This window comes from Mesoplodon mirus (assembly GCF_964341445.2).
Source record: "Mesoplodon mirus genome assembly, chromosome: 10".
In the NCBI taxonomy this organism is placed as follows: domain Eukaryota; kingdom Metazoa; phylum Chordata; class Mammalia; order Artiodactyla; family Ziphiidae; genus Mesoplodon; species Mesoplodon mirus.
Window position 1 is genome coordinate 58936811 of NC_138986.1, and position 27960 is coordinate 58964770.

At 37.6% G+C, this 27960-nt stretch overlaps 1 protein-coding gene across 4 annotated transcripts in view; it reads left to right on the forward strand.

Moving 5' to 3' along the window:
• FBXL4 (F-box and leucine rich repeat protein 4) overlaps positions 1-27960 on the forward strand; it is a 70599-nt gene that overhangs the window by 41717 nt on the left and 922 nt on the right. For 3 of the 4 annotated variants that reach the window (XM_082634349.1, XM_082634350.1, XM_082634351.1), the window contains exons 6-8: positions 3045-3258; positions 19368-19439; positions 22961-23273. In XM_082634349.1, coding sequence (XP_082490475.1) covers positions 3045-3258; positions 19368-19439; positions 22961-23273 — 599 coding nt within the window. The remainder of the gene's footprint in view (positions 1-3044; positions 3259-19367; positions 19440-22960; positions 23274-27960) is intronic. The other variant, XM_082634352.1, reaches the window with a different exon arrangement.

Here is a 27960-nt window from a genome sequence, read left to right on the forward strand (position 1 = left end):
AAGTATCAAATCAAAATAGGATACTCCAGATCTCTGACACCCTACATTCATTTCTAGATTGCTAGCTTATAAATAGTGAAGAAATAGCCATAACTCAGAGTACGGTAAAAATGTTAATTTTGTCATATTTCTTAGGAGTTTGACCCTCTTAAGGGAAAAATTCTCTGAGTCCATAAAACTTAGTTTGTTCCAGAGTAGAGGAAATTGAAATTCTTCAACTGAATTTTCACCATTGGAAGATTTATTCAACAAAGTCATCCAGTGTTTTTTACATGCCTGACATCATGCTAAGTACTGGGTACACCAAGAATCTGTTTCAATTGCTGAAGGATTTGAGGCACCTTATAAAACTCAATGCAAACAAATCAGTATGTAAGGAAACTGTGGTTAACAGAAAAATAAATTATGGTTGAGAAATAGGTGAGCCTGAGTTCAGTTCAGTATGAAGAAGGTATGTCATCATGTAGTACACACTGCCTCCCTTTGAAATAGGTCCTGAGTCTGAATATTGAGCACAGCATTCAGTGCCACCACCGGATCCAGTGCACCATCCTCTCTTCCCTGAATACGATCGTGGTGTCCTGAGGGTCCCCCTATTTTTACCCCTGTTCTCCTTCAGTCTGTGCGGAGCACAGAAACCAGAGTGACCCTGTTAAAATACAAGCAGGGGCTTACGTGGTGGCGCAGTGGTTGAGAGTCCGCCTGCTGATGCAGGGGACACGGGTTCGTGCCCAGGTCCGGGAAGATCCCACATGTTGTGGAGCGGCTGGGCCCGTGAGCCATGGCCGCTGAGCCTGCGCGTCGGGAGCTGTGCTCCGCAACGGGAGAGGCCACAACAGTGAGAGGCCCGCGTACCGCAAAAAAAAAAAAAAAAAAAAAAAAAAAATACAAGCAGGTTGTGCCACACGTCTGCTCGGCACCCTCTGATGATTGAGGATCCCATCTCCCTCAAAAAAAAAAAGCCAGAGTCTTTATAGGACATACACTCTGAACTGCCCCGTACCTCTCTGATGTGCTCCCCATCTCCCTCACTTTGAGCCTCCTGAGAGCTCCGTGCTCTAGGCATTGTCTGAGCTGTCCTGCCTCAGAGCTGCTGTGCTTGCCCCTCCCTTCACCTGGAGTGCAGCTTCTCCAGGGAACTGCTTTGCTCACCCCCTCACTTCCTTTGGGTCTTGATTCACCTTCTCAGTGAGGCTTCCCTTACCACCCTGTCTACCCTTGACACTTCCTGTTGTCCTTCTCTGCTTTAATTTTCTCCTTGGCACGTTTCACTCTCTAATATACTATTCATTTTACTCATTTAATTTATTTGTTTATGGTCTACCTCTCCTCCCAAAATGTAAGTAAGCCCCATGAGAGCAGGAGCTTTGCTTTGCCCACTGCCAACTTCCAAGTGCCTAGAGTAACATGTGGGTCGTAGTTGGAGCTCAATAAATATTTGTTGAGTGAATGAATTAAGGTGCTTGATGCAAACTGGCAATTTAGCTACTATAATACAAAGGACACAGCAGTGAGACAGGTCGGAGGAATTTAAGGAGAGGGAATAGCGAGAGGACTATCTGAGAATTTGAAGGAAGGTGAGGGCGGTTGTGTGAAATGCCACAATAAATCAGGTAATACAAGGCCTGGAAAGAAAGGCCATTTAATTTGGCATTTAAAAGGAAAGGATGAATTCAGGGAGAGCAGAACATACGCTGCAGTGGATTAAGAATAAAGGGATGTTCTTGGATGTTTGGGTGTAAATAAGATGTGTGGGCTACTGAGTTATTTGCAACATTTAAAATTTGTAGCAATTAAATTTTTTAATTGTTGTTTGAATGTGTGTTGGCCAAGATTTCACTTTTATTTTAATGTTCGTGGGGTACTTTGGTCTTTGCAAACTGCTTTCACATTATTGTGGGATGTTCAAAACCACAGGGTGGTGAATGCTGTTAATATGTTTCTAGTCTGCCTTCTACATCTGAGGAAATGCTGAGACTTTGGTAAATGCCTTTTCCAAGGTCACATGCTAGGAAATGGTGGAACAGGGCAAAATATCCATCTTTTGACTTAGAAGTCCAGTGTTACTTCCTTTACTTTCATCAGTGATTGATTTAGTCAGTTTTATTTTGCATGTATATTTGTAAGCTAATAATTAAATCATGTAGAAAAAAGATGTGGCATAAATAAAATAACAGTATGTGACTGATGTGACACTGAGATGGGCAAGAAAACGTCAAGAGAGACCGGGACAGGGATGAGTAGTGCGCTTGTTTAAGGGATAAACAGGCACACCACTTGTTGATAAAGTTTCAGGGATAAGAATACTTGTAGGCTCACATTTTACTTTTATTATCAGATGATGATTATGGAAAGGACTGTTTTCCCCCCATCTGTAATGTAATGAAGATACATATTGTTATTACTACTCTGATAAAGGGTTTTGTATCCTCCACATGAAGTTATTTCTGTGTACTTTGTGTGAAGCTGCAATTGAATATCTTGTAATAATTTCAACGTCAGTCTAGGCATTAAATAGTATCAGTTACAAGGAACATATCTCAACAGTATAGTTAAACCAACCCAGAAATTTTCTTAGTTGAGAGGAGACTAGTCTGATTTGTTTTGAGGTCATTTAGAGACGGCACTTTGTGTGCCACATTCAAAATAAATTATCCAGTACTGAATGGGTACTGTTTAGGGAGAAATATCTTCCAAGAGTTTTAGAGTTTTGTTATGTTTTGTTTATTGGCTCTCCCAGCTCAGATGTGAATTACAGGTAAGTAGAAGAAAAGCACCCTCTGCTTTCTTAATTTCCCACGTAGCAGCAGCTGACCTTTTATGTGATGTGAATCCATTTTATCTTCTTAGGTTGATATATTTTAGCCTAACCGTGCCTGTTTTGGCATGCAGTAAATGAGAATTTAAGTGAAACAAGTTTTTTATTTTCCCTAATAGAAATCTATTTTTCTGAAAGTGTCTGCTTAGAGTCGATATAATTCCAAAGTACTTGCAAGAAATATCTTTTAGTTTTATGAAATTCACACGGAACATTGTTTTTACAGGTTTCTGAAGGTCTGTGGATCTGAATTAGTGCGTCTTGAATTATCTTGCAGCCACTTCCTTAATGAAACTTGCTTGGAGATTATTTCTGAGATGTGTCTAAATCTACAGGACTTAAATCTCTCATCCTGTGATAAACTACCACCTCAAGCTTTCAACCACATTGCCAAATTATGTGGCCTTAAACGACTCGTTCTCTATCGAACAAAAGTAGAGGTAAGATTTACACCTCTGCTAGTGTTAATAGCCAACCGAATATTTAGTTACCTGTAATTGCTCATAATAATGTGATTTCTGATTTTCAAATAGTTTAAGTGTATGATGCAACCTGACTATTCTAAAATCATCAGAGCTGGCTGATTCAGTCATTTCAGAATTAGTCTATTGTGTTGTGGTTATTTTTCATTTCAAGAAAATGTTATCCTCTGTGCTCTTAGAATTTTTGTAATGCTGTTTACGTTTCTAGATAAAGAAGCAAGCAATGGGCTGAGGTGAGCCGAAATGCAGGCAGGGAATGAATTAGAGAAAGAGGTGGGAGGAAAGTATGTAGGAGAACATTTGCTTGGAGTGGGAGGAAGCAAAGTGGAGTTTATCCAGGACCAGACTTTGGAGTTAAAATCCCTAATACATAGTTTAGGAGTCTCATTAAAGAAAAATGGAGTCATATACTATTTATTGATCTGCTTGCTTTTTTTCACATAGCTCTAGGACATCTTACCAGGTCATTACATATACTACCACCTGACTGTTTTCATTTTTTTTTTATTGGAGTATAATTGCTTTACAGTGTTGTGTTAGTTTCTACTGTAGAACAAAGTGGATCAGCTATATGTATACATATTACATTTTACCATAATCTACTCAACTGTTCCCCAAATGGTCAATATGTCGGTTTTTCCAGCTGTTTTTCTTTTACAAACCATCTAGCGATAACATTATTTTGCACAGAGTTTTATATGTACCGGTTACTATTGCTATAGGATAGAGTTCTGTAAGTGGTATATCTGGTCACAATATGTGCCTGAGCCCCTGTGATAAACATCCACTTACTGCCATATACTTGTTTCCTCTACTCCAGTAATGTTGGCCTTCTTTCTATTCCTTGAACATTCTGATCCAGTCCCAGCTCACAGCTTTTTCTCCTCTGCCTGTCTGGAATATTCTTCCAGCTCATTACATGGCTGCCCTCTTCTCAACTCAATGTCCAACTTAAATTTCTTTTTTTCAGAGATGGCTTCTTAGACATTGATAAAAGGTAACCCTCCCCCCCTTCTAGTTTGCTTCTGTCATATCACCCACAGTGTATTTTCTTTTTAGCAACTTTATCACTATGAGATTATCTTATTGGTTTTCATACTGTCACCTGTCTCCTCACATTGGGATATAAGTTTCATGAAGGTAGGACCCTTGTCTGTCTTTTTCATTGCCGCGTTCCTGGTATCTAGTATCATACTTGGTAAAGATTGGCCATTCAGTAAATATTTAAATGAATGCATAAGATAGCCAAATTACTTTTCCAAAATGGTGTACCCCACTCTAGTGACCCCTTGCCTGTCTTGAATGTTGCCTTGGCCAAGTGTTCAATCTCTCTCTTTCCTCATATCTAAAGTGGAGATAATAAAAATACAGATCTCATAGGGTCATTGTGCGAATTAATTACATGTAATGTACTTAGAGGGTGCTGAACACATAGTAAACTCTCAATAAATATTAGCTACTAATAACAGTAGTAAGAGTATGGCAGTTTCGTGGTATGTTTTACTATGTGTTAGGAAAGTCTCCTCTCTATTCTTTTTAAACTTAAAATAAATCCTTGTATACTATTCTTTCAGATATATTTTTCAGCAAGGATTTTATTAGCAGTGCCTTTATTATATTTCATTTTGCTCTTTAATAAGGCTTCCTATCTGTTCATATAGCTCTTGTTTTACATCCAAGAACATGTTATAGTTTTCTTCTTTCTGGTTAAATTTAACCCTTCTATTTTTTAGTCTCAGATACTATTTTCTTTTATTTAACTTTAATTGGTTATTGTTAATATAAAGAAAAATTAGGTTATTGTATATTTATCTTGTATCTGCTCACCTTACTGAATGCTTATAATTCTTCTAATAACTTATGTGTTTTGGGTTTTCTAGTGATACAATTATATAATCTGGAAATTAATATACTTTTTCTCTCTGTTCCAATATTTAAAGTGTTGCTACATTAAGTAGAACTTCATAAATAATGTAGAATAATAGAGTCACAATAGGTATCCCAGTTGTAATTCTAATAGAGAGGGAGTTTTTTTTTTAATATTTATATAACAAATATTTGCATGCCTGTTACGTGCCAGGCACTGCTCTAGGCACTGGAACTTCATTAGTGAACTAAATAGAAATTCCTCATGTAGCTTACTAATTTTATATATTGTTTGATGTTTCTTTCTGATAAGTAGTCTTTATCATTCTCATTTGATTAAGAATATTTTTATCAAAAATATATATTGTATTTAAAAATTTTAAAGCCTCCATTACCACACTGATCTTTTTTCTTCTTTTATTTATTAATATAATGACATGTTGAACAATCCTTACATTCCTGTGGTAATTCCTACATGTTTTTAGTTTTTTTTTTAACATCTTTATTGCAGTATAATTGTCCTACATGTTTTAACTTAATACATAGCTGGGTTATTTTCCTAATGTTTTGGAGCCAAGCTTTATCATTTAGAATCCAATATTTTGGATTCTAGCTTTATCACTTACAAACTATGTTACCTTGAGAAAGTTTCTTGACCCTTTGTGCTTCAGTAAAGTGGAGATAATGATAGTATGCCTTTCAAAGAGTTGTTATGAGGATTAAATGATTTAATATATATAAAGTGTCTACAACAGTACCTGGTTCATTGTAAATATTCTTTAAGAGTTAAGACTTATCAATACTTTTTACATCTGCTTTCTTCAATGAAACTGAGCTGTGTTTTTCCTTTTCATGCCATTTTATCATGTTTGGAGCTGAGATTATGACACCTTAGCAAAATGATTTGTGACATTGACATCTTTTTCTTTGATCTGGAATAACTTTAACAAATGAGAATTATCTGTTAGAATTTATCTATAAAACCATCTGGGTGTATAGCATTTTTTATTGGTAGATCAGAGTAGATATCTTTAGCTTGACGTAGTTTTTAAACTAATCTATGGAAGTCTGAATATAGTATTCCTGGTTTGGGGCAAAATTTTTACCTAGAGTTTAACTGGTGACCTGCTTTGTTGGAAAGAAGACTTTGATTCTAGTTCTGGCCCTACCAGTGACTAGCTTAACTCACATAGTCTCTCAAAGTCCAAGATTCTTTCTTTGTAAAATGAGAGGACTATTGTCCCTGAATGCCAGTTTAAAGATAGTGTTAGCCCATGTTTTCACTGGTCTGTGGTGAAATGACTCGTCATTTATGTGGGTGTAAAATTGTCAGCTCTCTTTTCTTGGGTAGACCTATCTATTCTGGAATTATGCCACACCTGCTTTTTACTGGTGTATTTACTGTTTTATATTGCTCTGTGTGTCTGATATCCTCTGAGCAAGATGATGCCTCATTTTAAAATATTCTGATTAAATTTAACTTTAAGAAGAAATGTAGCATAGTTTATTAATAAGTGAACCTTCAGGAAGAAAAATCGGGTAAAAACCAAGAAATTATATCAACTTGCTAGGCATCTTACATCTGTGATGATTTGTAAAAATATATTCCATGTGATGCTTTTGAAATGTCATAAATTAACATGATCTAAGTGTCAGGGAATCATTACATAGTCCACAGTTTTCTTCCATTTACCCCAAGAAACTGATAGAATATGACTACATATTTTTTTTAAAGTGTGATTTATAGGAATTGAGAAGATTTCATCTCTCAAGAGTGGAGACCTATACATATGTATCCAAGTCTAAATAGCATCAGCTCAGCTTCCCTCAGTTACTTAAACATAGATGTGAAATCACTGTATGACTGCATTAAGTAAAATTTGGTTTGTACCATATGTTACTACCTATTAAAGTTTGTTTTTATTTGTCTATCTGCTAAAATACCATAAAATCATTTATAAATTTACCCTACACAATTTTTCTGACATTTAGTACATAGAAAAAATTATACAGTTGATTTTCATTGATCTACAGTTGACTTACAATAAAATAAAAAATAGTGTCATCTTAGTGATATAAATGGCAAAATTCAAAATTAAGAAAAACCTACCCAGGCAGTGTTTACTTTTACAGCTTCCCAGGTCTCTCTGCCTGTACTTTATTCACTTCTGTTATCTTGTCATTCCCACGGGCACCAAGTAACTTAGAGGAATAAAGGGAAAAGACAACACAATCAGCTGGTCTCTTTTAAAACAAACAGAAGCCACAGCACTGGTATTCGCATCAATCTATAAGCACCTCCCTTGTCACTTAGGCAAAGCATTATGTCACCCCCTTTTCCCTTCCATATGTTCACTGCTTCAGTCCTGCACTCAATGATGTTGGTGGATGGGAGAAAACAGAGTGAGAAGACAAGATGTAGGGGATTGGCTTCTCTCTAAACCTTCCACATAATTGCTGGCAGTACATTCAGATGTTATAAACTGTCTTGGAAAGAAGGAATAGCAGTTGACTTCAGATGCCTCTGATGGCTCTAAGGAAATATATGAGGAGAAAAAGAAGATATGAATTTGAACTTCCTGGGAGAGATTTTTTTTTTTAAAGGAATACATATTATCCAGTGCCACTTTTACCCTTGTTTTTCTAAACACTACATAATTATAAAGTAAGCAAAAATTAGTATTTCAAAATATTGACTCTATTATAGCTTATAATCTTCAGAGAGGTCAGATTTATGATGTAGTGGAGTTATATTTATGTGCCTATATATAATTTACATTAATAAATGTAATGTATTTATGCCATTTTATAAGATTCAAGCAAATCTCTGTGCATAGTGAATACAGCTTTAGAGGATATTGGAGACCTGGGTTTTAGTCCCAAAGTTTGGGAAAACTTACTGAATACGTTGTTTGCTGTCCTAGACATTTCGCATATTATTTAATCCTCTACACTAGTCTATTGAGAGTAGGTGTTACTCTTAAATCTTACATATGATGAAATGAAGGTCCCAAAAGATTAATGTTTCCCAGTGGCACAGAGCAATAAGTTAGAGTCAGGATTTGAACCCAGAATTGGTGGCCTCAGAGTTACAGTGAAAATTGTAAGATACATAAGAGCATAGAATAGTAGTTATTCCAATAGCTTGGCTGCCTCTATCTAAAATAGAGCTTTTCTCTTTACCACTTAATCCTTTTCTAATCCGTAATTGGTAAGGAAATATAACATTGTAAATAAGATACACATTTTGATCCAGTGTAAAATGCAAACTATTAAGTTATATTCTGTAAACATTTTCTAGTCTAAAATATCTACTATAGACAAATGGACTTTTGCCTTTTATTTTTATTATGAACAAACTTAGTTTGAAGTCTTAGTTCTGAATTTATAACAACAGTTATTCAAATTACATTTAGTATCATTTAAGTAATAGTTTGTAGAATCCGTACATGATGAACTACCTCAAGCACATGGTTTATATATATAGGCCAACTCTCAATATTACACTATAGTGGGGAGTGGCATTGGTACATATAATTTCCCCAAATATTTTAGCATGTAAAGTGGTGCATTGTTGATGTCTAGGTAGTGTGTTCTTAAGTGGTTAGGTATAGCCAGACATATTGCAGGTCTGGTTACTCAATAAGAATGAGAAGGCAGGAGAACAAAACTATAGTAGGGTCAGAATTGCCTTATATAGGTAGATCCTGGTGTGCTGATGTGGCACCTCCCCGAGCCAATGGTGAAACAGGCAGTGGGCCTAGGGCACTGGGCTTCTCTGTACCTGACATTTTACCAACAAGGCCTGCCGCGTTGACCACTGAGCCTCATGTGTAACCTTGTCAGACACTGAGGCTATATGCCAGTGCATTTCATTTGTACTGCTTAATTGCTGCTTTGGTAGTCAACTGTGTGAGAGCAACCTTAAAACAAGCCCCAAGTGTCACTGTCACCAATTTTTGAGCCCAGCCTTTTATGAGCTGGCCTAGGTCGTTAAGATTTTTCTCCCCAGCTCCACTGCTTTGGCTAATACCATAGCTAGTACCCTACAGTGAGAGGAAGCAGCAGTAGGATCCTGTTCAGACTTTAGGTATGGTTAGAACTGCTTAGCAGTGAGGTCTGGGTGTTGATTCAGACATTATTTGATAATTTAAAAGCTGGGAAGATATTTGTTATTTGGTCTGTATCAGAGATCAGTGTCAAAAACCTCAGTCCTAAAGAGTTCCAAGGTGATGGAGGAGTAGGAGGACGTGGACTTCATCTCTCTCTACAGGTGCATCAGGAACACATCTACAGATGCAACAGTTCTCACAGAACACCAGCTACACACTAGCAGAAGACCTTGGACACTGGAAAAGACTGTAAAGATCCCCGTATAACTGGGTATGACAAAAGAAAGAAGGGAGAAGGAGGAGGAGAGGAAGCGGGATGGGACCTGCACCCTGGGGGGTGCAGGGGTGGGAAGCTGAAGCAGGGGAGAGATTCCCGCATCTGGGGAAGCCCCCTCACTGATGGGGAAATCGGTTGGGACAGAGGGAAGCATTTGAGGCTGTTGGAGGAGGGTGAAGCGACCAATCTGTGGCAGATGGGACCGGATGAAAAAACTCAGTCCTTCTCTTGGCTTTCCCACTTGACAGATTTATGTGCTTGGGTCAGTCACTTATACTAAGCTAAAGGTTTATTTATCTGTTAAAAAAAACCTTACCCTATCACATAGGCTATTGAGAAGACCAGATTAGGTCGTACATGTAAACAACAACACACTTTATAAATTAGATGGACTTGTGTAAATGTGAAAATGATAGTATAGGTTTACTCAGCATAGTCCTACACAATCATTCCCAACTTTGTGAAGCATTCTTTTAGGTCTTCTTAAATAGGAATATCTTTTCCATCATGTGCTAAGAGAGATTTAGGCCAAATTACTGCTTTCACACTTATGACCTGTTTCTGGTAAAAGGAATGTTCATTCCTAACTTAAAAACTCCCTAATGGGTGGGACCATGTTTGACTGTTTACTTTTTACAACCAGTACGTAGTACAGTGTCTGGTATTCACTATAGTGAATATGTCTAGTAGATATTCAGTAAACTTGTGTTGAATGAATGAGTGATAACTCTCACTTGTCAATTCATTTTTTCTTTATTTGCTAAGTTAGTAAGCATAAGTTTGTCTTTCTACAGAATAACCACATCAACTAAGCAGAGGGGTGGGTGGATCTACAACTTGGAAAACTTGTAAGAAAATATTTGAACTGTATTTGTCCAGAATTTTTAGCTCTAAAAAATAGTGAAATATAGTTCTATTTGTTTTGTTAGTTTATTTCATGAGATCTTTTTCTTTCTTTAGGTATGTTTAGGATTGTGATGAAAAATTGCTTCATCAGAGAAATAGCAAATGTCTTCTTATAACATCAACCAAAAAAAGAAAATCATTAAATAACCTCTTTTCAGAGTTAGGGGTATACATTTGTTGAATTTCAGCAGTTGTGGAGCAGTAAATGTATGCCTGGTGAAAAACAAGATAGTACTAGGTGATGGAGAGACAGAAATAACCCTCAAGCTGAGATTTAGACCCTGTTTATTGCGTGATCCCAGCATAACTAGTGAAGTGAGTGGTTAAATGCAGTAATTTTCTTTTTACTGAATTTGGTAGATCTTTTAGAATTGTGTAAGCAAGACTTTTAGGCAAAAGATGGGAACTTAGAGCAAACAGGAAGGAGAACTTTAGTTGTACTTAGTTTCTTCTGCCATTCATGACAAAGAAGTAATTATAGTAGAGTGAGGTATATAATGATTGGAAAGACTTTAAGTACCTTTAGTCCTTTTCATCTCTATTCACAGGATTCTTATTATTTATGGTAAACATTAACTGCAAGTACTTCTTTAGCCATACATGATGATGTATTCTCATGAGAGGAGGGCTATAGAAATTTAACTCATTAAATAGACTTTTAAATACTTAAAAGGAAAAAGCTTTTATTTTGGAATAATTTTAGACTTACAAAAAGTGGCATAAAAAGTAGATTTTCCTACTATATGCATATTTTTTTCCTGAACCATTTGAAAATAAGTAGAAGATATAATTCTCTTTTACCCCTGAAGGGACATATACCTGCAACCTATTTGTAAATACTTGTGCATGGGCTGAATTGTGTCTCCCCAAAATTCATATGTTGAAGTCATAACCCCCAGTACCGCATAATGTGACTGTATTTGGAGAGAGGGCCTTTAAAGAGGTAATTAAGTTAAATGAGGCCATTAGGATGGGGCCTAATCCAATATGAGCGGTGTCCTTTTAAGAAGAGGAGATTAGGACACAGACACACACAGAGGGAAGACCATATGAAAACACCGGAAGGAGATGGCCAGTTTCAAGCCAAGAGGAGAGGCCTTAGAAGAAACTAACCCTGCTGACACCTGATCTCAGACTTCTAGCCTCCAGAATTGCGAAAATTAATTTCTGTTGTTTAAGCTACCCAGTCTATCTATGGTACTTTGTCATGGCAGTTCTAGCAAACTAATACAACTTACAAAGGATAGCATAAGGATAACTTTTTAACATATTGCATAAAAAGTGACTTCAAGAGAAGTCCTTTGCATTGTCTAAAACAATCTGGATTAGTGTTAGGAATTTGAGCCTATTTACCTTTTCTTTGTTTGGGAAAAAATATCTGAAGTTGGGGGTGAGATGGGGCATGATAGGTAGCTCAGTAAGAATGTCATTCTGTTGCTTAGAAAAAATATCTGAAGTTGGGGGTGAGATGGGGCATGATAGGTAGCTCAGTAAGAATGTCATTCTGTTGCTTAGCAGCAGACAAAAAAACCAAGAGTGTTTTTTTAAAAGTTGGAGTTATAAATGGAACACCTGCATCCAATTTTGATTGCCTCACTTCAAGAATGATAGAGCATAAATTGAAAGAATTTGAAGTAGTGCAAAAACTGATTATAGGTATTGTAGGGGACCAGTATATGACAGTAATCCATAAATGTGGTTCAGCAACTGTTTACTTGGCCTACTAGGCTGGGATGACAGTTTCAAGGACCCCACTGCCTTCATCTTCATGAACTAGGAGACAAACAAAAGTAGCTGATCTTTACTTCTGTTGGATATCAACACTCTCCTCCTAGTTTCTTTTTTCTGTGCCAGTTTATTCAGCAGAGTGAATATATAAGTAAAAATGCATACCACCCTGTCTGTTAATGAAAGCACCTGAGCTTTCCTACAAAAGATACATAAACTGTCTTTTGCAAACAGCATGATTTGATTTAGTGCCATGAATTTGCTTTCTGACACATAGATAATGGTGTTCTCCTGACTGCGTTCTTATTTGATTTAGAGAACACATTCCTGTATATTGGTAAGTAGAAGCAGGGATGCTCTTTCTTTTAGTAGAGCAAGTGCACTTAACAGACTTAAGGAAAGGAGTGGCCTCTCACCAGAGCCACTGCTGATTATTAACTAAGATCGAACAATTGAAGCAGGAAGAACCTACTTTGGTCACCTAAATTGACTAATGCAGGCTGTCATTAACTGTCACCTAAAAGGCAGTCCATTTCAGACAGATTTGTTTAGCTAGACAACATATAAAACAAAAGATACTAATAATTACTTTGTTCTTAAACAGAATCAAGAATTAAGATTTTAATAACTTTTACTATATTATATTCTAAAACTAACAAACTTTTAAAAGTCTTTATGTCTCCAGACAAGAATATGTCTATACTTCTTTTCTATCCTGGATTGCTTTATAGAAGTGCCAGTGGGAAGTGCCAGGCTTTTGGTGGGATTGAGTGTGTGTGACCTGCATGATGGGCTATGATTCAGTCACAGTTGAGAAGCTTCTTGGGGATCAGATTCATTATCATCCACATTCATGACAGTAACCAGTATACCGGCTATAAGAAATCTACCTGGTAAGGACGCATTCATTAGAGATAGCTGATTAACACATTCTCTCACTGTTGGCATGTCACAGGGGAAACCAGATCACAGTTATAAGACCTGTCTGGTGAGTTCAGAATGAGAACAGTGAGCATTAGTTATGTGACTTAAATGCTTAAAGGCATCAACACAAAACAGATTGATACCATTCTCTTAACAGGAAGGAAAGATATGCTTTTGGAAGAAAATAGATAAAGTCTTTGGACCAGTGCACCCTCTTCAGCTGAGCATCGTTTAGATGAACAGTGTCAATCAACCAATGTGTGCTTCAGATTCCTATGCTCCCTTGATGGTCCAACCCTTACCCCTCTGATCAAAACATTCTTTCTTTTATATAGGCAATAAGGTTACAGTCAAGTCCAGCTGGCGTGCAAACTGCCATGACTTTTTGACTGCACATCTCTGCCATCACCCATCATGGGTTGATATGGAAATTGATCAGTTTAGTCATCTGTGAGCAAAGATGTATTCAACTGTATTATTATAGGAGAGATCCACTACAGTGGTAAAAATAGGCTCTGAAAGGAGACTACAGGGCAAGGCAAATGTGTGTGATTTAGTCTTAGGTTTTGTTCTTTCACACATTTGGGTTTTTGGAATTTAACACATTATTTGAACCTTATACTAAAATTTCTGAGACTGTGGTCTAGAGTAGGTCTACAGTTAGGTTTAGAGAACTTTCCTTTTTTTTCCTCAAAGGCATGTATAAGAGCTTTATTAATCTATGTCATTTATGATCTTGAACACTCTCTTTTTAGAGAACAATCAGAAGTCGTACTTTTCCACCACAATGCTGATCTTCAGGTTTAACCTGTAAAAGACAATATTATTTTCAAGTTGTGATTATGTATCAGTATATAAACTATACCGTATTGTATATTTAAACTGTATAAAAGAACAATTTGGTTTATAGCAAATATCTATAAAGTAATTGAATTGAAATATTCTAAATATAGTTAGTTTCAAGTACTTTAAATAGGTCTTAAAATACTTCAACTTTTATTCTATATTTCCCTTCCCCAAATTTAGAGATTAGAACACTGGGGCAAAAAAAAATTAAATTAGAGAAAGAGAAATTCATACATATATGTAGATGGATCTTCAATTACAATAATTGAGTGATTGTGTTCTTAGGATTTCTTTGGTGGTATTTCTTATGTAAATTTATAAATTTTCATTTAATGAACATACTTTCATAAAATCCTATCTCATTACTTGTAGTTATTGCTGTGATATATTTGAAATATATCATCAGTGAAAGTATACTTGTGATCAGGTGATGTCACTAATCTCTGTTTTAGCTGGTGCATGTCTGTGATATATAAACTTATCTATTTCTTTAAGATGCTTTCTAGGAATCAGGGTTTGGTTATTTATTTGTTTGTTTGTTTTTGCCATGCCATGCAACATACGGGATCCTAGTTCCCCGACCAGGGATGGAACCTGTGCCCCCTGCATCGGGAGCACGGAGTCTTTTTTTAAAAAAATAAATAAATTTATATATTTATTTATTTTTGGCTGTGTTGGGTCTTCGTTGCTGCGTGCGGGCTTTCTCTAGTTGCGGGGAGAGAGGGCTACTCTTTGTTGCCTTGTGCGGGCTTATTGCGGTGGCTTCTTTTGTTGCGGAGCACGGGCTCTAGGGGTGAGGGCTTCAGTATTTGTGGCGCATGGGCCACATATAGAGAAATACAGACTTGGGATCCTATCTTCCTATACTGAGTGTTACAAGTAAGGGTTGTATTCTTTATTAAAGATAAGCAACAATTTTTAACTGCAAAAATTTTTAATTGCAAAAATTATTAATTAGTTATAATAATTATAAACCTGTATTAATACAAAATATGAACACAGCATTGCATATGTGGTTTATGTAATGTCTCATTATAAAATGTATATGGTATGCATAATTATAACTCTACTAAGCTATAAATGTGGAATATCTAAGCCATTTATGTGAGTATAATAAGTATCAGTTATCATTTTATAAGTATTTTTGCTTAGCACTTTAGTAATGTGGAGCATAGGAGATTTTGAACTTTATGCGTAGCATCTCTTAAAAAGCTGTCAATGAAAATTTGAATTCCTGCTTTCTTTTACCTCTTAATAAATTTCCTTGTAACAAGTAGAGGCATTAATAATTCTCTATAACTTAATAGTTATCCTTTGGATTTTGAGGCTGCTGAACAGGGTTAGTAGGTAAATTTTAGGTTGAATATAAAAGGGTTCTTTATTTCTTTTTTAAAAATATTTATTTATATTTTGGCTGCGTCAGGTCTTAGTTACAGCACTCAGTCTCTTCATTTTGATGCGCGGGCTTCTCTCTAGTTGTGGCGTGTGGGCTCAGTAGTTGTGGCACGCAGGCTCTCTAGTTGTGGTGCACGGGCTCAGTTGCTCGGCAGCATGTGGGACCTTAGTTCCCCAACCAGGGATCAGACAAGCATCCCCTGCATTGCAAGACGGATTTTTAATCACTGGACCACCAGGGAAGTCCCCAAAGGATTCTTTCTTTATGAACATAAATCCTACTACCAGGTGCCAGCTTTATCTAGAGTATGTTTTGAAAATTCTGTAAAAGAAATTAGTATGGAGCCAGTCACTTCTTAGTGACTCCAGTTCCACAGTGATTTAAATAAGGTTGGCCTTTGTTTAAAAATTGCAAACTCATTTGAAAATGAATCTGCTGCATTGCATTATTAAAGCTCTAACTATTTAAATTGTGTTTTAATTTTATAGAGCTACTCTTGTGCTTTTATTGAATTTTACAGGTCTAACCAGCAGAATTTGTCAATTTGGGAAGCTAAAAGATATCTTAAGTCTTAAGTAAGAGGTTCATAAAATTGTTCAGTTTTTATTTCTGAATACCTTTTTTTGTAGTATACTTAATGTAGGTTTAATCCATCTGTTGGTGTGTTCTACAAGGGTAAAAGTGATGCAAGTACTCGTTAAGGTAGAATTGTTTTCTTAAGTTGGGGGTGGGCGAATTCTTTCTGCGAAGGGCTGGATAGTAAATATTTTGGGCCTTGCAGGCCATATGGTCTCTGTCATAACTATTCAGCCCTGCTGTTGTAGTGTGAAAACAGCTATAAACAATACATAAGTGAATGGGTGTGCCATGTTCCAATAAAACTTTATTTACAAAAGCAACCAATGGGCTGAATTTGGTCCATGAGCAGTATTTTCTCAACTGCTCTAAATCACTGAGACGGTGGTCTCTCTAAAATCAGGTCATTTTATGTCTGGAAGTGAAGAGGTAGTTTCTCCTTTTTGCTTTAGCATCAATAGTAGTACTTTAATTCTGAATATTAATAGCATAGAGAAAGAAGATACTAAAGATATTCTAGGAGGAAATCAGTTAACTGGATTTGGAGAGATTGCAAGCTGATCTATAGATGTGTGCTCTATACCTGGGTACTCCCACCATCTCTGGCTTATCATGAGCTCTGCTGGAGAAAGTCAGGAAACTGTTAACTTGTGCTTGCTCGCCTCAGTGCTACCAGTCAACCCTTTTATTTATCTCTATTTGACTCCTTGTTACATTCCTCACAGCATCCCTTCCAAGGTCATCCTTATCCCCTTATAGCTTGGTCTCAGCATTTGATCTCACATCTCTTATTTATCAAAGATGTGTGATATTCAATATGAATCTCTTATGTTCTACGTTAGTTCCTTTTTTAAGGTAGGAATGAAAAATGATAATTCTACTCCTAAATGAATTTTCTTTTTTTTTTTTTTTTTGCGGTACGCAGGCCTCTCACTGTTGTGGCCTCTCCCATTGCGGAGCACAGGCTCCGGACGCACAGACTCAGTAGCCATGGCTCACGGGCCTAGCCGCTCCGTGGTATGTGAGATCTTCCCAGACCAGGGCATGAACCCATGTTCCCTGCATCGGCAGGCGGACTCTCAACCACTGCGCCACCAGGGAAGCCCATGAATTTTTTTTTAAATAAATTTGTTTATTTTTTAGATTTTATTTTTGGCTGCATACGGTATTTGTTTTTCTCGTTTTGGCTGCGTTTGGTCTTCGTTGCTGCGCTCGGGCCTTCCTTCCTTAGTTGCAGCGAGCAGGGGCTACTCTTCTTTGCAGTGCATGGGCTTCTCATGGCAGTGGCCTCTCCTGCTGCGGAGCACGGGCTCCAGGCATGCAGGCTCAGCAGTTGTGGCATGCAGGCTCAGCAGTTGTGGCGTGCAGGCTCAGTAGTTGTGGTGCACAGGCCCTGCTGCTCTGCGGCATGTGGGATCCTCCCGGGCCAGGGCTCGAGCCTGTGTCTCCTGCATTGGCAGGCGGACTCCCAACCACTGCGCCACCAGGGAAGCCCTAAATGAATTTTTAATTCTCAATTTAATATGCAGACTGTGTAAGTTATTGTAAAATATTTGCCTGAATAAGTATAATAGGCCATGGATTCCTCTTCTACGACTTGAAATTCCTCCAGAATGCATCTACCCTTACATAGGTGTTTTCTAGATACATAATTATGAGAATATTAATTCAAAAGTGATCATAATGTATAGTAAAGTTATGTAATTTTCAAGCATGTTTTTAAACCCTGAGTCATGATAAAGGTCACTTCTGAGAAAGTATGTGAATGGATGGAGGGATACACAAATAGAGTAGATAAGCAAAGAAGGCAAAATGTTAAGATTTGATAAATCTGAGTTGTGACTACATGGGTGTTTATTGTCTTGGACTCTATACTTGTCTGCATATTTGAGGTTCTTCATTGTAAGTAATTTAAAAATAAATGACCAAACAATTTCCATGAATCATGAAGAGGTATATGTATATGTATTTTTTTTTAATTTAAAATTTCTTATCCACAAGAATATATGGGATCCTCTCTAAAAATTCTCTACTATGTTCTGGATCTTGCTCTGGGAAAATCTTATAAAACAACCTTGTGATAAGATATGGTACTTTAATAAAAACAAATCTAATGTCGTTTTCCCATCAGTAAGTTAAAATAGCTAAGTATTTTGGAGAATCTGAAACTTAACTTATCTTCATATACCTCTTCTGATGTCAACATTCTGAGAGCTACATGACATTGTCTTATAAATGTTATAAGTTGTGCTGAAACTTAAACATAAAATCAATATAAAAGTTTTTTTTTTTTGCTTAAATTTTAAAAAATGTACAACAGTGAAACAATTAGTCTTAAGTTTGGTACCAGTCTAGGGCCTATTATAACTACTATTATTTTATTTCTGCCCTAAGTTTATTTTAAATGAAGTACTTTGTTACTTTATTTTCTCAATAAGAATCTGAATAAATGTTTTGTGTTGTCATTGGCACATTCTTCAATCCCTCCCCAACTGATAAGTTTTTCATTTCTGAACACTTGGAGTAGATTAAACAGAGGCTGTATAATATCATCTTAATTTTGCTAGATATGATTTATTTAGTTCAGATGTTTAGAAAGTTTGCCACATGTTTGTGTAGTATTTTTTTTAATTTATAAAAGGAAAAACTAGAAATCTGAATGCTTTGCATTGCTCGTTTTTAAATTTTTCATGGCAGGCATGTCATCAAGTGAAATTTTGACTGTTCAGAGATATTTCAGGAACCATGATTATGTAGCAGTCTCAAACACCTTTGGGTTTCTTTAGTGGTGAGACCGTTCCCATTGCACAGGATGGATGGGCTGAAATGGCAGGAACATGACTAGAAAGTGCACGTTTCAGTCAGCATGTTGCTAGTGACAGGTGCTCGATGGTTGTTGGGATCCTTGTCAACATAGAGAATTCTTTGACATTAAAGTCACCGGCTCAATCCTGATTTGGGGTGGCTATTGGCAGTTCCATCAGCCTGCAGCTGATCAGTGAATGTCAGAGCTGCCGCTGTTCTACAGTTGTCACCAACCCACCAACCCTTGGTGCTTTTTTTTTTTTTTTTTTTGGAGGGAGGGAGGGATGGTTTAACTTGTCTTGTTCAGTCTTCACCAGGCTTTCAAATTGCTTACGTTTGGAAAATGCACTGAGAGGTCATAGGGAATATAGGTGTCTTTAGGGCATGCAAAATCATATACAGAGTGACGACTTACTACGTGGAGACGAGTAATGATTACCTTGACTCCAAGCCAATCAATGGTGTGAACACCTGGGGACTCATTAAATGGCATTTGTGGTGTTTGTAACCGAGGTTTTGAGCTCTATTTCAGGAAAAGCAGTGACAGCCTTTAATGTCTAATTGACCTCTTCTCTTTGTTTCACTTTCTTGTCCTTTCCTTACTTGCCTCTGATGTGGTTCCTGATGGCAGCAAACAGCCCTGCTCAGCGTTTTGAACTTCTGTTCAGAGCTTCAGCACCTCAGTTTGGGTAGTTGTGTCATGGTAAGTATTTGAAAATTCTTTATTCTCAATTGCTGCTTCTCTTTTTCTTCCCATGGGTGACTTTTATCCTGACCCTCCCCACACCCACCCACAGCTTTTCAGATTTATGGATAACTGTGCAACCTGCTTTAAAACATTTTTCTTAAATGGGAGAATTTGTCTTTGAAGCATTGACATTATTTATCTGTGAGAACAAGGAAAGCAGTATAGTGTGGTGCAAAGAGTGTGGTTCTGCCTCAAGCCAGATGTTGTCTCAGACAAGCTATTTAACTCTCTGGGCTTCTTTACAAAATAATATATTAATCATACCCAAATGCTGGTAAGTTTTTCACAAAGCTAATACCCAAAGTCTGGTAAGTTTTTCACAAAGCTAATTTTAGTTTTTGAGTTCAGAGATTATTTTCTGGAAATGCTGATGATAGTAGATAGGTTTATTTTGTTTGTTTTACTGTCCTTACTGAGTAAGATGAAAAGATGGACACCAACCTATGTTGGAACTAATTTTTTTGAAACGTTACTGGTCTGTGAAATCCAAAAGCCTAGGCACTGTTGGAATAAATAATCTTGCAAGTCCTTTCAGATATAAAATTATAATTTATATGTCATTGGAAGAGTTCATGGGATGAATTAAATGTTTTTCAACTACATTACATGGTTAATAAATAAGACTGACACTCAAGGGACAGTAGAACTCTATGTGTGCACGTGTGTGCACACGTATGAGCCTGGGCGCATGTGTGCATGCATACACACTCACAGGAAATGTATCTCCCAATATAACTGACTGTGGAGCGATCCATTCCTCTTTATTTTCTTACCTGTGCCCCCATACCCAAAGCAGATTCAGGAGATCCTAAACCATTCCAGTTTTGCATCCACTTATTAGGAAGACCTGGATAAGCAGGATGGTTGCAAGATCAGAGAAGTTTTTAGGCCTTATTAAACCCCATGTATGGGCTCAGGCCCATCCCGGTCTCGGAACCAATCTTGAGAGCCCACTAACTCAGCATTAGGTTTCCCTTCTGGTCAACTTTTGACGTTAAGCCATTTCATGGGCTTCTGTTGGGTCCTTCTAGTGGCTCTTCTAGATGGGCTCAGTGACACTCCATGGTACTTTCTGTGACAACATACCAACCAGTTACTGTCACTTGGACTTTGCTTATCGTTAGCCTGCCTTCTTTAGATTGGTAAGGACCCTGCTTTGACTTTGGCCAGAGGTGTCTTATTCTGCCTGTTAATTACCTCCCCATAACCTAGAGCAGCATTCTCTAGAAAAACAGGCCTCTCTAATCACAGACACTTTAGAGTTGGAATTATGTATGTTTATAGTTGGAATTAGGTGTAGTTGAAGTCAGCATTTTCCAAAGTTGACCTATGGAACATTAGTCCTAAAAGATATTCAAGTTAAAAAGTTGTGTATTGTAGGGGGAAAGAAGGGGGAATAGGAATTCTGGGTCTAAATTAGGAAACGATGCTCCTATGTCCTCCCCCTGGAGTTTTCAGTGGTATGTCCTACAATAAAGAAACAGTTTGCCTTTGCTTAAACCAGTGTTTTCCAACTTTACCTGACTAATGAACCCATTTTTTCGTGTTACATCTATTATTATGTAATATGGTATGGGAAATGCTACTTTAGATAAATAGGCTATTCTTAAATTAAAGTATGTAGTTACCAGTATTGTTACAATTGATATTTATTTGCCAGGAAATGAAGTTTTAAGGACTTGACATTCGAAGTTCAGAAATACTGCTAATATTGCTGATACTGCTACTAACGTGATGATTGAACCATTTCATACTTGTCACAGAAGTACTGTTCTTCACAGCAGGTCTGGGTTCACCAGGACAGTAACACAGACAGCTCTTGGTTGATACTTTAATACCATGTTTATTTCAGTTTCTTTCCTGTCAGCTGACCAAAAGCCAGGATGATTCATTTGATATTTTAGTTTTGACTATCAAAATAACAGCAATCAGAATCGTGGGTTTTGGAAAATTTTTAAATTGCTCCTTTCTAAAGAAGCTAATTGGCTGCACTAATGATCAAAGCTACAGTTTTGTGTTGTTTGGGTCCACTCACTTAAGAAGATAGTTGTATTTACCCAAATCGATTTCTCGTGGTCTTCTGCGTGATTGTTCCTGAAGAACCTTAGAAATCATCACCACTGTATCTAATCTATCAGCTCTTTGGTTCTGACTCAAAATATAGCCCCCAACCTGTCCACTTCTCCAATGCACTGCTTCACCTTAATCCAAGACCCAGCATCTCTCCTCTGCACTAGTGCAGGCCTCTTCACTGGGCTTCCTCCTCCATTCATACCCACCTTAGACCATCCTCCAGAGTCCTGAGGGCTTTTTGTTTTAATGTGAATCATATTTGTTTCAAACCCTCCATTGATCTCCTTATAGTTAAAATAAAAATTCAAAGTCCTTCACGGCCTTATGGCCTGGCCCCTGCGTAGCTCTCTGGCTTCACAGCCTGCCCTCTCTCTCACTCCCCTTGGGCTGTGTACCCATCATATTTCTGTTCCTTGAATGAGCCACGCTCATTCCCGGAGATCCCGGCAGCCACCACTCCCTCCCTCAACCTCTGCCACTCTGATCACTCTCATGTCACCCTGTTTTATTGTTTTACTCATCACTCTGAATTTATTTTGCTCATTTATTTGTATGTCTTTCCAAGAAATGTGAACACAGTCTTTTTTTTTTGATTCACTGTTGCTCCTAGTATCTGGAGTGATGCTGGCACATCATAGATGAAAATATGAATAAACAAATGAACAAAAGGAAGTAATCATTGGAAATGTTTGCTGTTTTGTTTCCTTTTGACTTCTGATGATAATGCGGATACCTGATTATAACAAAATCAAATGAAACTCCTAAAAGAATCTGTTTAAAGAAACATTATTAAAACATTCAAAGCCCATGAACTGAAATGTTTAATTCTTGAATAGTAGAAGCTTATCCCACGATCATGAGGTAAATCACTGGACACCTCCAGTAACTGACAGCAGCTAAATTATCACAATCTAAATGATTTTTCAGGTTGCATTTTCAGTCCCCAAATGCCTCATTTAACCCAAAACTAGTATCTTTATTAGTACCATCAGCATATTCACTTACTATTTTAGAGCCTAGCTAAGTGCATACCTTTATCAGGGGGATCTTACATATATCAAAGTAGCAACAGCACGGTCAAAATGGGAGGCATACAAGGACAATACATAATCCTCAAATTCTTTAAGAGGGACTGAGGATTTCAGACTGCTTTGGGATTTAATTCATTAACATCCTCTGTCTGGAATTCTGTTAAATGGATTTTTAAGTAAGTGATTACTCTCGCTGTTTTACGAAACCGTGGCAGATCTGTGAGATGAGTGGGCAGATCTGTGTTAATGACAATGTGGGTCTGTTTGCACAGAAGCAAACAACAGGAGATGATTAAGAGTGCTTTAACATGCTCAAAACAGTTTGTGTTTCTGAGCATAATGTGGGAAAGATTGAAATTATTTGATTTCCAGATTGAAGACTATGACGTGATAGCTAGCATGATAGGAGCCAAGTGTAAAAAACTCCGGACTCTGGATCTGTGGAGATGTAAGAACATTACTGAGAATGGGATAGCAGAGCTGGCTGCTGGGTGTCCACTTCTGGAGGAACTTGACCTCGGATGGTGCCCTACTCTGCAGAGCAGCACCGGCTGCTTTGCCAAACTGGCACGCCAGCTTCCAAACTTGCAGAAACTCTTTCTAACAGCTAACAGGTCTGTGTGCGACACAGACATCGAAGAACTAGCATGTAATTGTACCAGATTACGCCAACTGGACATATTAGGTAAGGATACAATCTATACATTTCTTTTAAAGCCTTGACATAAAAACTAACCTCAGACTTTTTATAGGGAGAAAAAAATTCTTGGATACAAAAAAATTGTCCTGATAATTATAACTGTACTTAAGTAAAAGAGTGAGGGCAGTAACAGAATTTTATAGTTGAACCTGTCAGAAAGCTCTAAATAACCATAATTCTTGGTCTGGTAAGAAGAGTGAGAATTTGTGTGAGCTGTGCTCTCTATTATTATTGACAGATAAGAAATTAATTCGTTTGTTTAATGAATTCAAGACACACACACACATATGGCTTCTTGATGTTAAATTCTTGATTAAGGAATATTGTGAAATTTCCATCCCTGATGATTCTAGTTTTTAGGAATAGTTCTACCCTAAGGCAGAGCTATTGAAAATCCTTCCCAGTGCTGGGATTCCTTGTGTCTTTTTTGCCATTTACAGCCAGAAACCCTGTGATATTTTGTTACTTCTGACATTGGCCAGAGGTGCTAGCAATGCCACGGTTGTAATTGCTCACACAGTAGTGAACCCAAATAGCACTTGCACTGTGTTGCTAGTAATCTATTAATACTAATAGATTAGCCCTTGAAGTGTTAATATATCCTTTACTGTTTATTCAACATTCAACCAGAGGGAACCCTGAAGATTTTCAACACTTATGTTTGTAGTTTCAGTTAAAATCTCTCCACAGTCCAGGCTTATGGTACATTTGTAGATGTTGCTTATATGGTTGCATGTTACTTACTCAAGTTCCTTGTAGGCAGAAATTCTTGCTTAAAAATTTAGGAAGGGAAAATTAGGCATATGGGATTAACAGATACAGACTACTATATATAAAATAGATAAGCAGGGCTTCCCTGCTGGCGCAGTGGTTGAGAGTCCTCCTGCCGATGCAGGGGACACGGGTTCGTGCCCTGGTCCGGGAAGATCCCACATGCCGCGGAGCGGCTGGGCCCGTGAGCCTTGGCCGCTGAGCCTGCGCGTCCGGAGCCTGTGCTTTGCAACGGGAGAGGCCACAACAGTGAGAGGCCCGTGTACAGCAAAAAAAAAAAAAAAAAAAAAGATAAGCAACAAGGATATATATACTGGAATTATATCAAGTATCTTATAATAACCTATAATGGAATATAATCTGCAAAAATTACTGAATCACTGTGCTGTACACCTGAAACTAACACAATATTGTAAGTCAACTGTACTTCAAAAAAAATAAATAAAATTTTAAAAATCAATAAAAACAGTTGACTGAAAAAAAAAAACCTTAGGGAGAAATTCTTGCCTGTTATATGTACACTTTAGGCTAGATACTTCATCTGTGTTATATTCTCCTTAATCTTCATCGCTCAGGAAGCTGGGTATCATTGTCTTTTCATAGATGAGGACACTGGAGCCAGCAGTTAATATGTGGCAGAGCAAGGGTTCACGTCCAAGGGTTTTGTCTCCACAGTCAGTACTGTCTTTTCAAAACACCACACCGCTTACCTTGCTTGTTTCTTTGCCTGCCTATCTACCTTCCCCCTTGAATTACCCTAGACTTTTTTTAATAAGGTAATTATTTTGAAACATTCAAGAAAAAAGTCATGAATTCACAGGGACAATGAGGAAAGGCAGTCAAGGGCCTTTTAAAATGATCACTAATTGCGTCAGGCTTCACTTCAGAGGATGGTGCCATTGTTGTTTAAAATCTAGTTTACAATTCTCTCTCCAAAAAACCCTCAAATAAACCCCCAAAAAACCATACACTAGAGATGGAGAGTAGCCAGTATCTGAAAGAGATGCTACCAAAGAAGTCAGTAACACTGATCCCAAAACAAAAGCACAGTTGTGATGAACAGTGGCTTCAGTTGTCAGGTGGCCTAAGTTTGGTCTATAAATGTATGAATTACTTGACAGAGACATAAAAGAAAAGCAGGTACGAAGTATAAAGACTTCTTTTTGAAGACATTTATGACTTTCATGAGCATAAGAGCAAGGCAATATCATTATTTATTATGTCAAATCTAATTACCGATGCAAGATGACTGTCATGCGAATATATTGGAACATCTTATTTCAAATATAAAGAGCACAGTAAAAAGTAATATCACTAGTAGTCAATAATTAATATTGTTAACAACAACATGACTATGTGCTTTATACTGTTCTGAGCATATATTAACTGATTTAATCATCACAACAACCTTATGAGGTAGATATTATTAGCCACAGAGGAGGAAACAGGTGGAAATAGGTTAAGTGATTTGCCCAGGGCTCATAACTAGTAAGGAATCTGGACTTGAACTAGAGTCTATGCTTCTAACCACTGTGCTATATTTTCTTTACTTTTATTGTTGTTTTTTGGTTTCCTTTCATCGTTTAGTGTTAGAATCCTTATTTATTTTTTTTTTAAAAAGGATTCTTAGTTAAACCATGCTGATATTCATTATTTTATTTGTCATTTTGTGATTAGCACATATGAATGTTAAGTGGCATATCTTCATCCTACTAAACGTACTTATCGATCAGTACAAAGCTTAATAAGACACAGTCCCTGTCTTCAGGAGTTGAAAACCTAGCAAGAAGGAATAAAACAAGCATATAAATAACTGTAATGAAAGCCAGAAGCAAGTCCACTTTGATGGGGCTCAAAGAAAAGAGAGTATATATATGATCAGAGAAATAAGGAAAAGCCTAATTTAAAAGGCTAATAGATATTTGAAAGGTATCCTTAAAAAGTGAGCAGGAGGGCTTCCCTGGTGGCGCAGTGGTTGAGAATCCGCCTGCCGAGGCAGGGGACATGGGTTCATGCCCCGGTCTGGGAAGATCCCACATGCCGCGGAGCGGCTAGGCCTGTGAGCCATGGCCGCTGAGCCTGCGCGTCCGGAGCCTGTGCTCCGCAACGGGAGAGGCCACAACAGTGAGAGGCCCGCGTACCGAAAAAAAAAAAAAAAAAAAAAAAAAAAGTGAGCAGGAAATTGGGGGAGAAGGGCATTTTAGGCAGAATGAATAGCATGAAGCAAAAGCAAATATGTTAAAAGTACAGAATATCTTTAGAGAATAGGCAGTCTAATTTGATCTAGAATGTTGGTATAATGGAGGGTATCCTGGAGAGTTTTGAACACCAGGATGAGGAGTATGCACAAAATTAAACAAGGAAGAGGTTTTACTGGGTTTTAGTTAGGGATATGAGTTATATATTTAGAGCTGTGTTTTAGGAATACTTATCTGGAAATGAGTAGTAGGTGAATTGGAGAAGGAAGAAATCAAAATCAAAGAGATGAGCTTCAATAATCCACCTCACGAGGGTCTACACCAGGGTGATGGCAATGGGCAGTTAACCACCATTCCTTCCGTTTTTCATTCATTACACACTTATTGAGCATATACTGTGTTTGACATTATCTTAAACACTGGAGATATTCAGTGCCCTGATGGAGCAAGCTGACTGAAAACAGAATTGTGTCCTAAGTGGATAACAAAACAACAGCACAAAGTACCCTGGAAACATAGGACAGGTGACCCTAGCCCAGTTAAATGTTCAATCTCTGACTTCCTTCCCTGGCATTCTCTTAGGCTTTAGGAACTCCTAATTTATCAGGAAACTCAGATTCTAATGACCAAGACTGGCAGATAGAAAAAAGTCACAGCCCTAGGTGGAAAGCTCCACAGAGCCAAATGGCTTAGGTGAGGTTCTCTGATCTTATATAACAGAAACCCCCTCAAGATAACTTAAGCATACGAAAAAGACGATTATTATGAAGATACAGGTGTCCATCTCAGATCCCATGGGTAGAAGCTGGGTATGGTCAGACCTCAGGAGAGACTGGAAAACCGTCAAAAGGCGAGGAAGCTTTTTCTCTTTTTCGTTCCTTCTCCTATCCTGCATACTCAGGCCCCTGTCCCTAACCCACACCCTCTGCCGCTGTACACTTACAGAGACGTTTGTGTCTGCTTCTCCCTTTGGTTTTGCTTTGTTCTTTTCTTGTCATGCTGGCCATCTCTGTTCTTCTGGGTACACATGGCTAAATATAGCAGCCCTGACCCAGTTTTCCATGTCCTTAGTTCAAGATATCAAATGGGCACTGGAAGCCTTACTGAATCCCAATTCTAAATTCCCAGGAGAATCTGCATTGGTTTATCATGGGGCCAGTCGCAGCCAGGGTAGCACTATAGTTACAGCTTCTGGTAGAAGTATAGTTACTTCTCCCTTCTCATGGCGGGGAGGGGCAAAGAAAGGATTTCTCAGAGAAAAAGGCATAGACTAGTGTTTCAGAACATTTAATCCCCATCCCAGGTATATATATGTAATACGATTGTGATGATTTTTTTTCTCCTTAGAAAAGCTACAGTTACAACAGATGACATCTTAGAGCCTAGTGATATTTGGTACTTATTGAGTGCCTGCCATGCATGCATCAGGTGCTTTACATAATTTATATGATTTATAACCCATCTGAATATCTCATAATCACTTCAGATTTAACATGGGCTAAATAGTACTCATCATCCATCATTTGTCTTCCAGTAATGACATTTTATACCTACCACTTACTGTAAAACTTATCAAATTGTGTTGTAGTTATTTGCTTTCAACTCTAGTCAATGAGTTCCTTAAGGCAGACATGGGTCTTACTTATCTTTGTATCTCCAGTGCCTGAAACAGAAGTTTCTACAGGGTAGTCGCTCAGTAATTG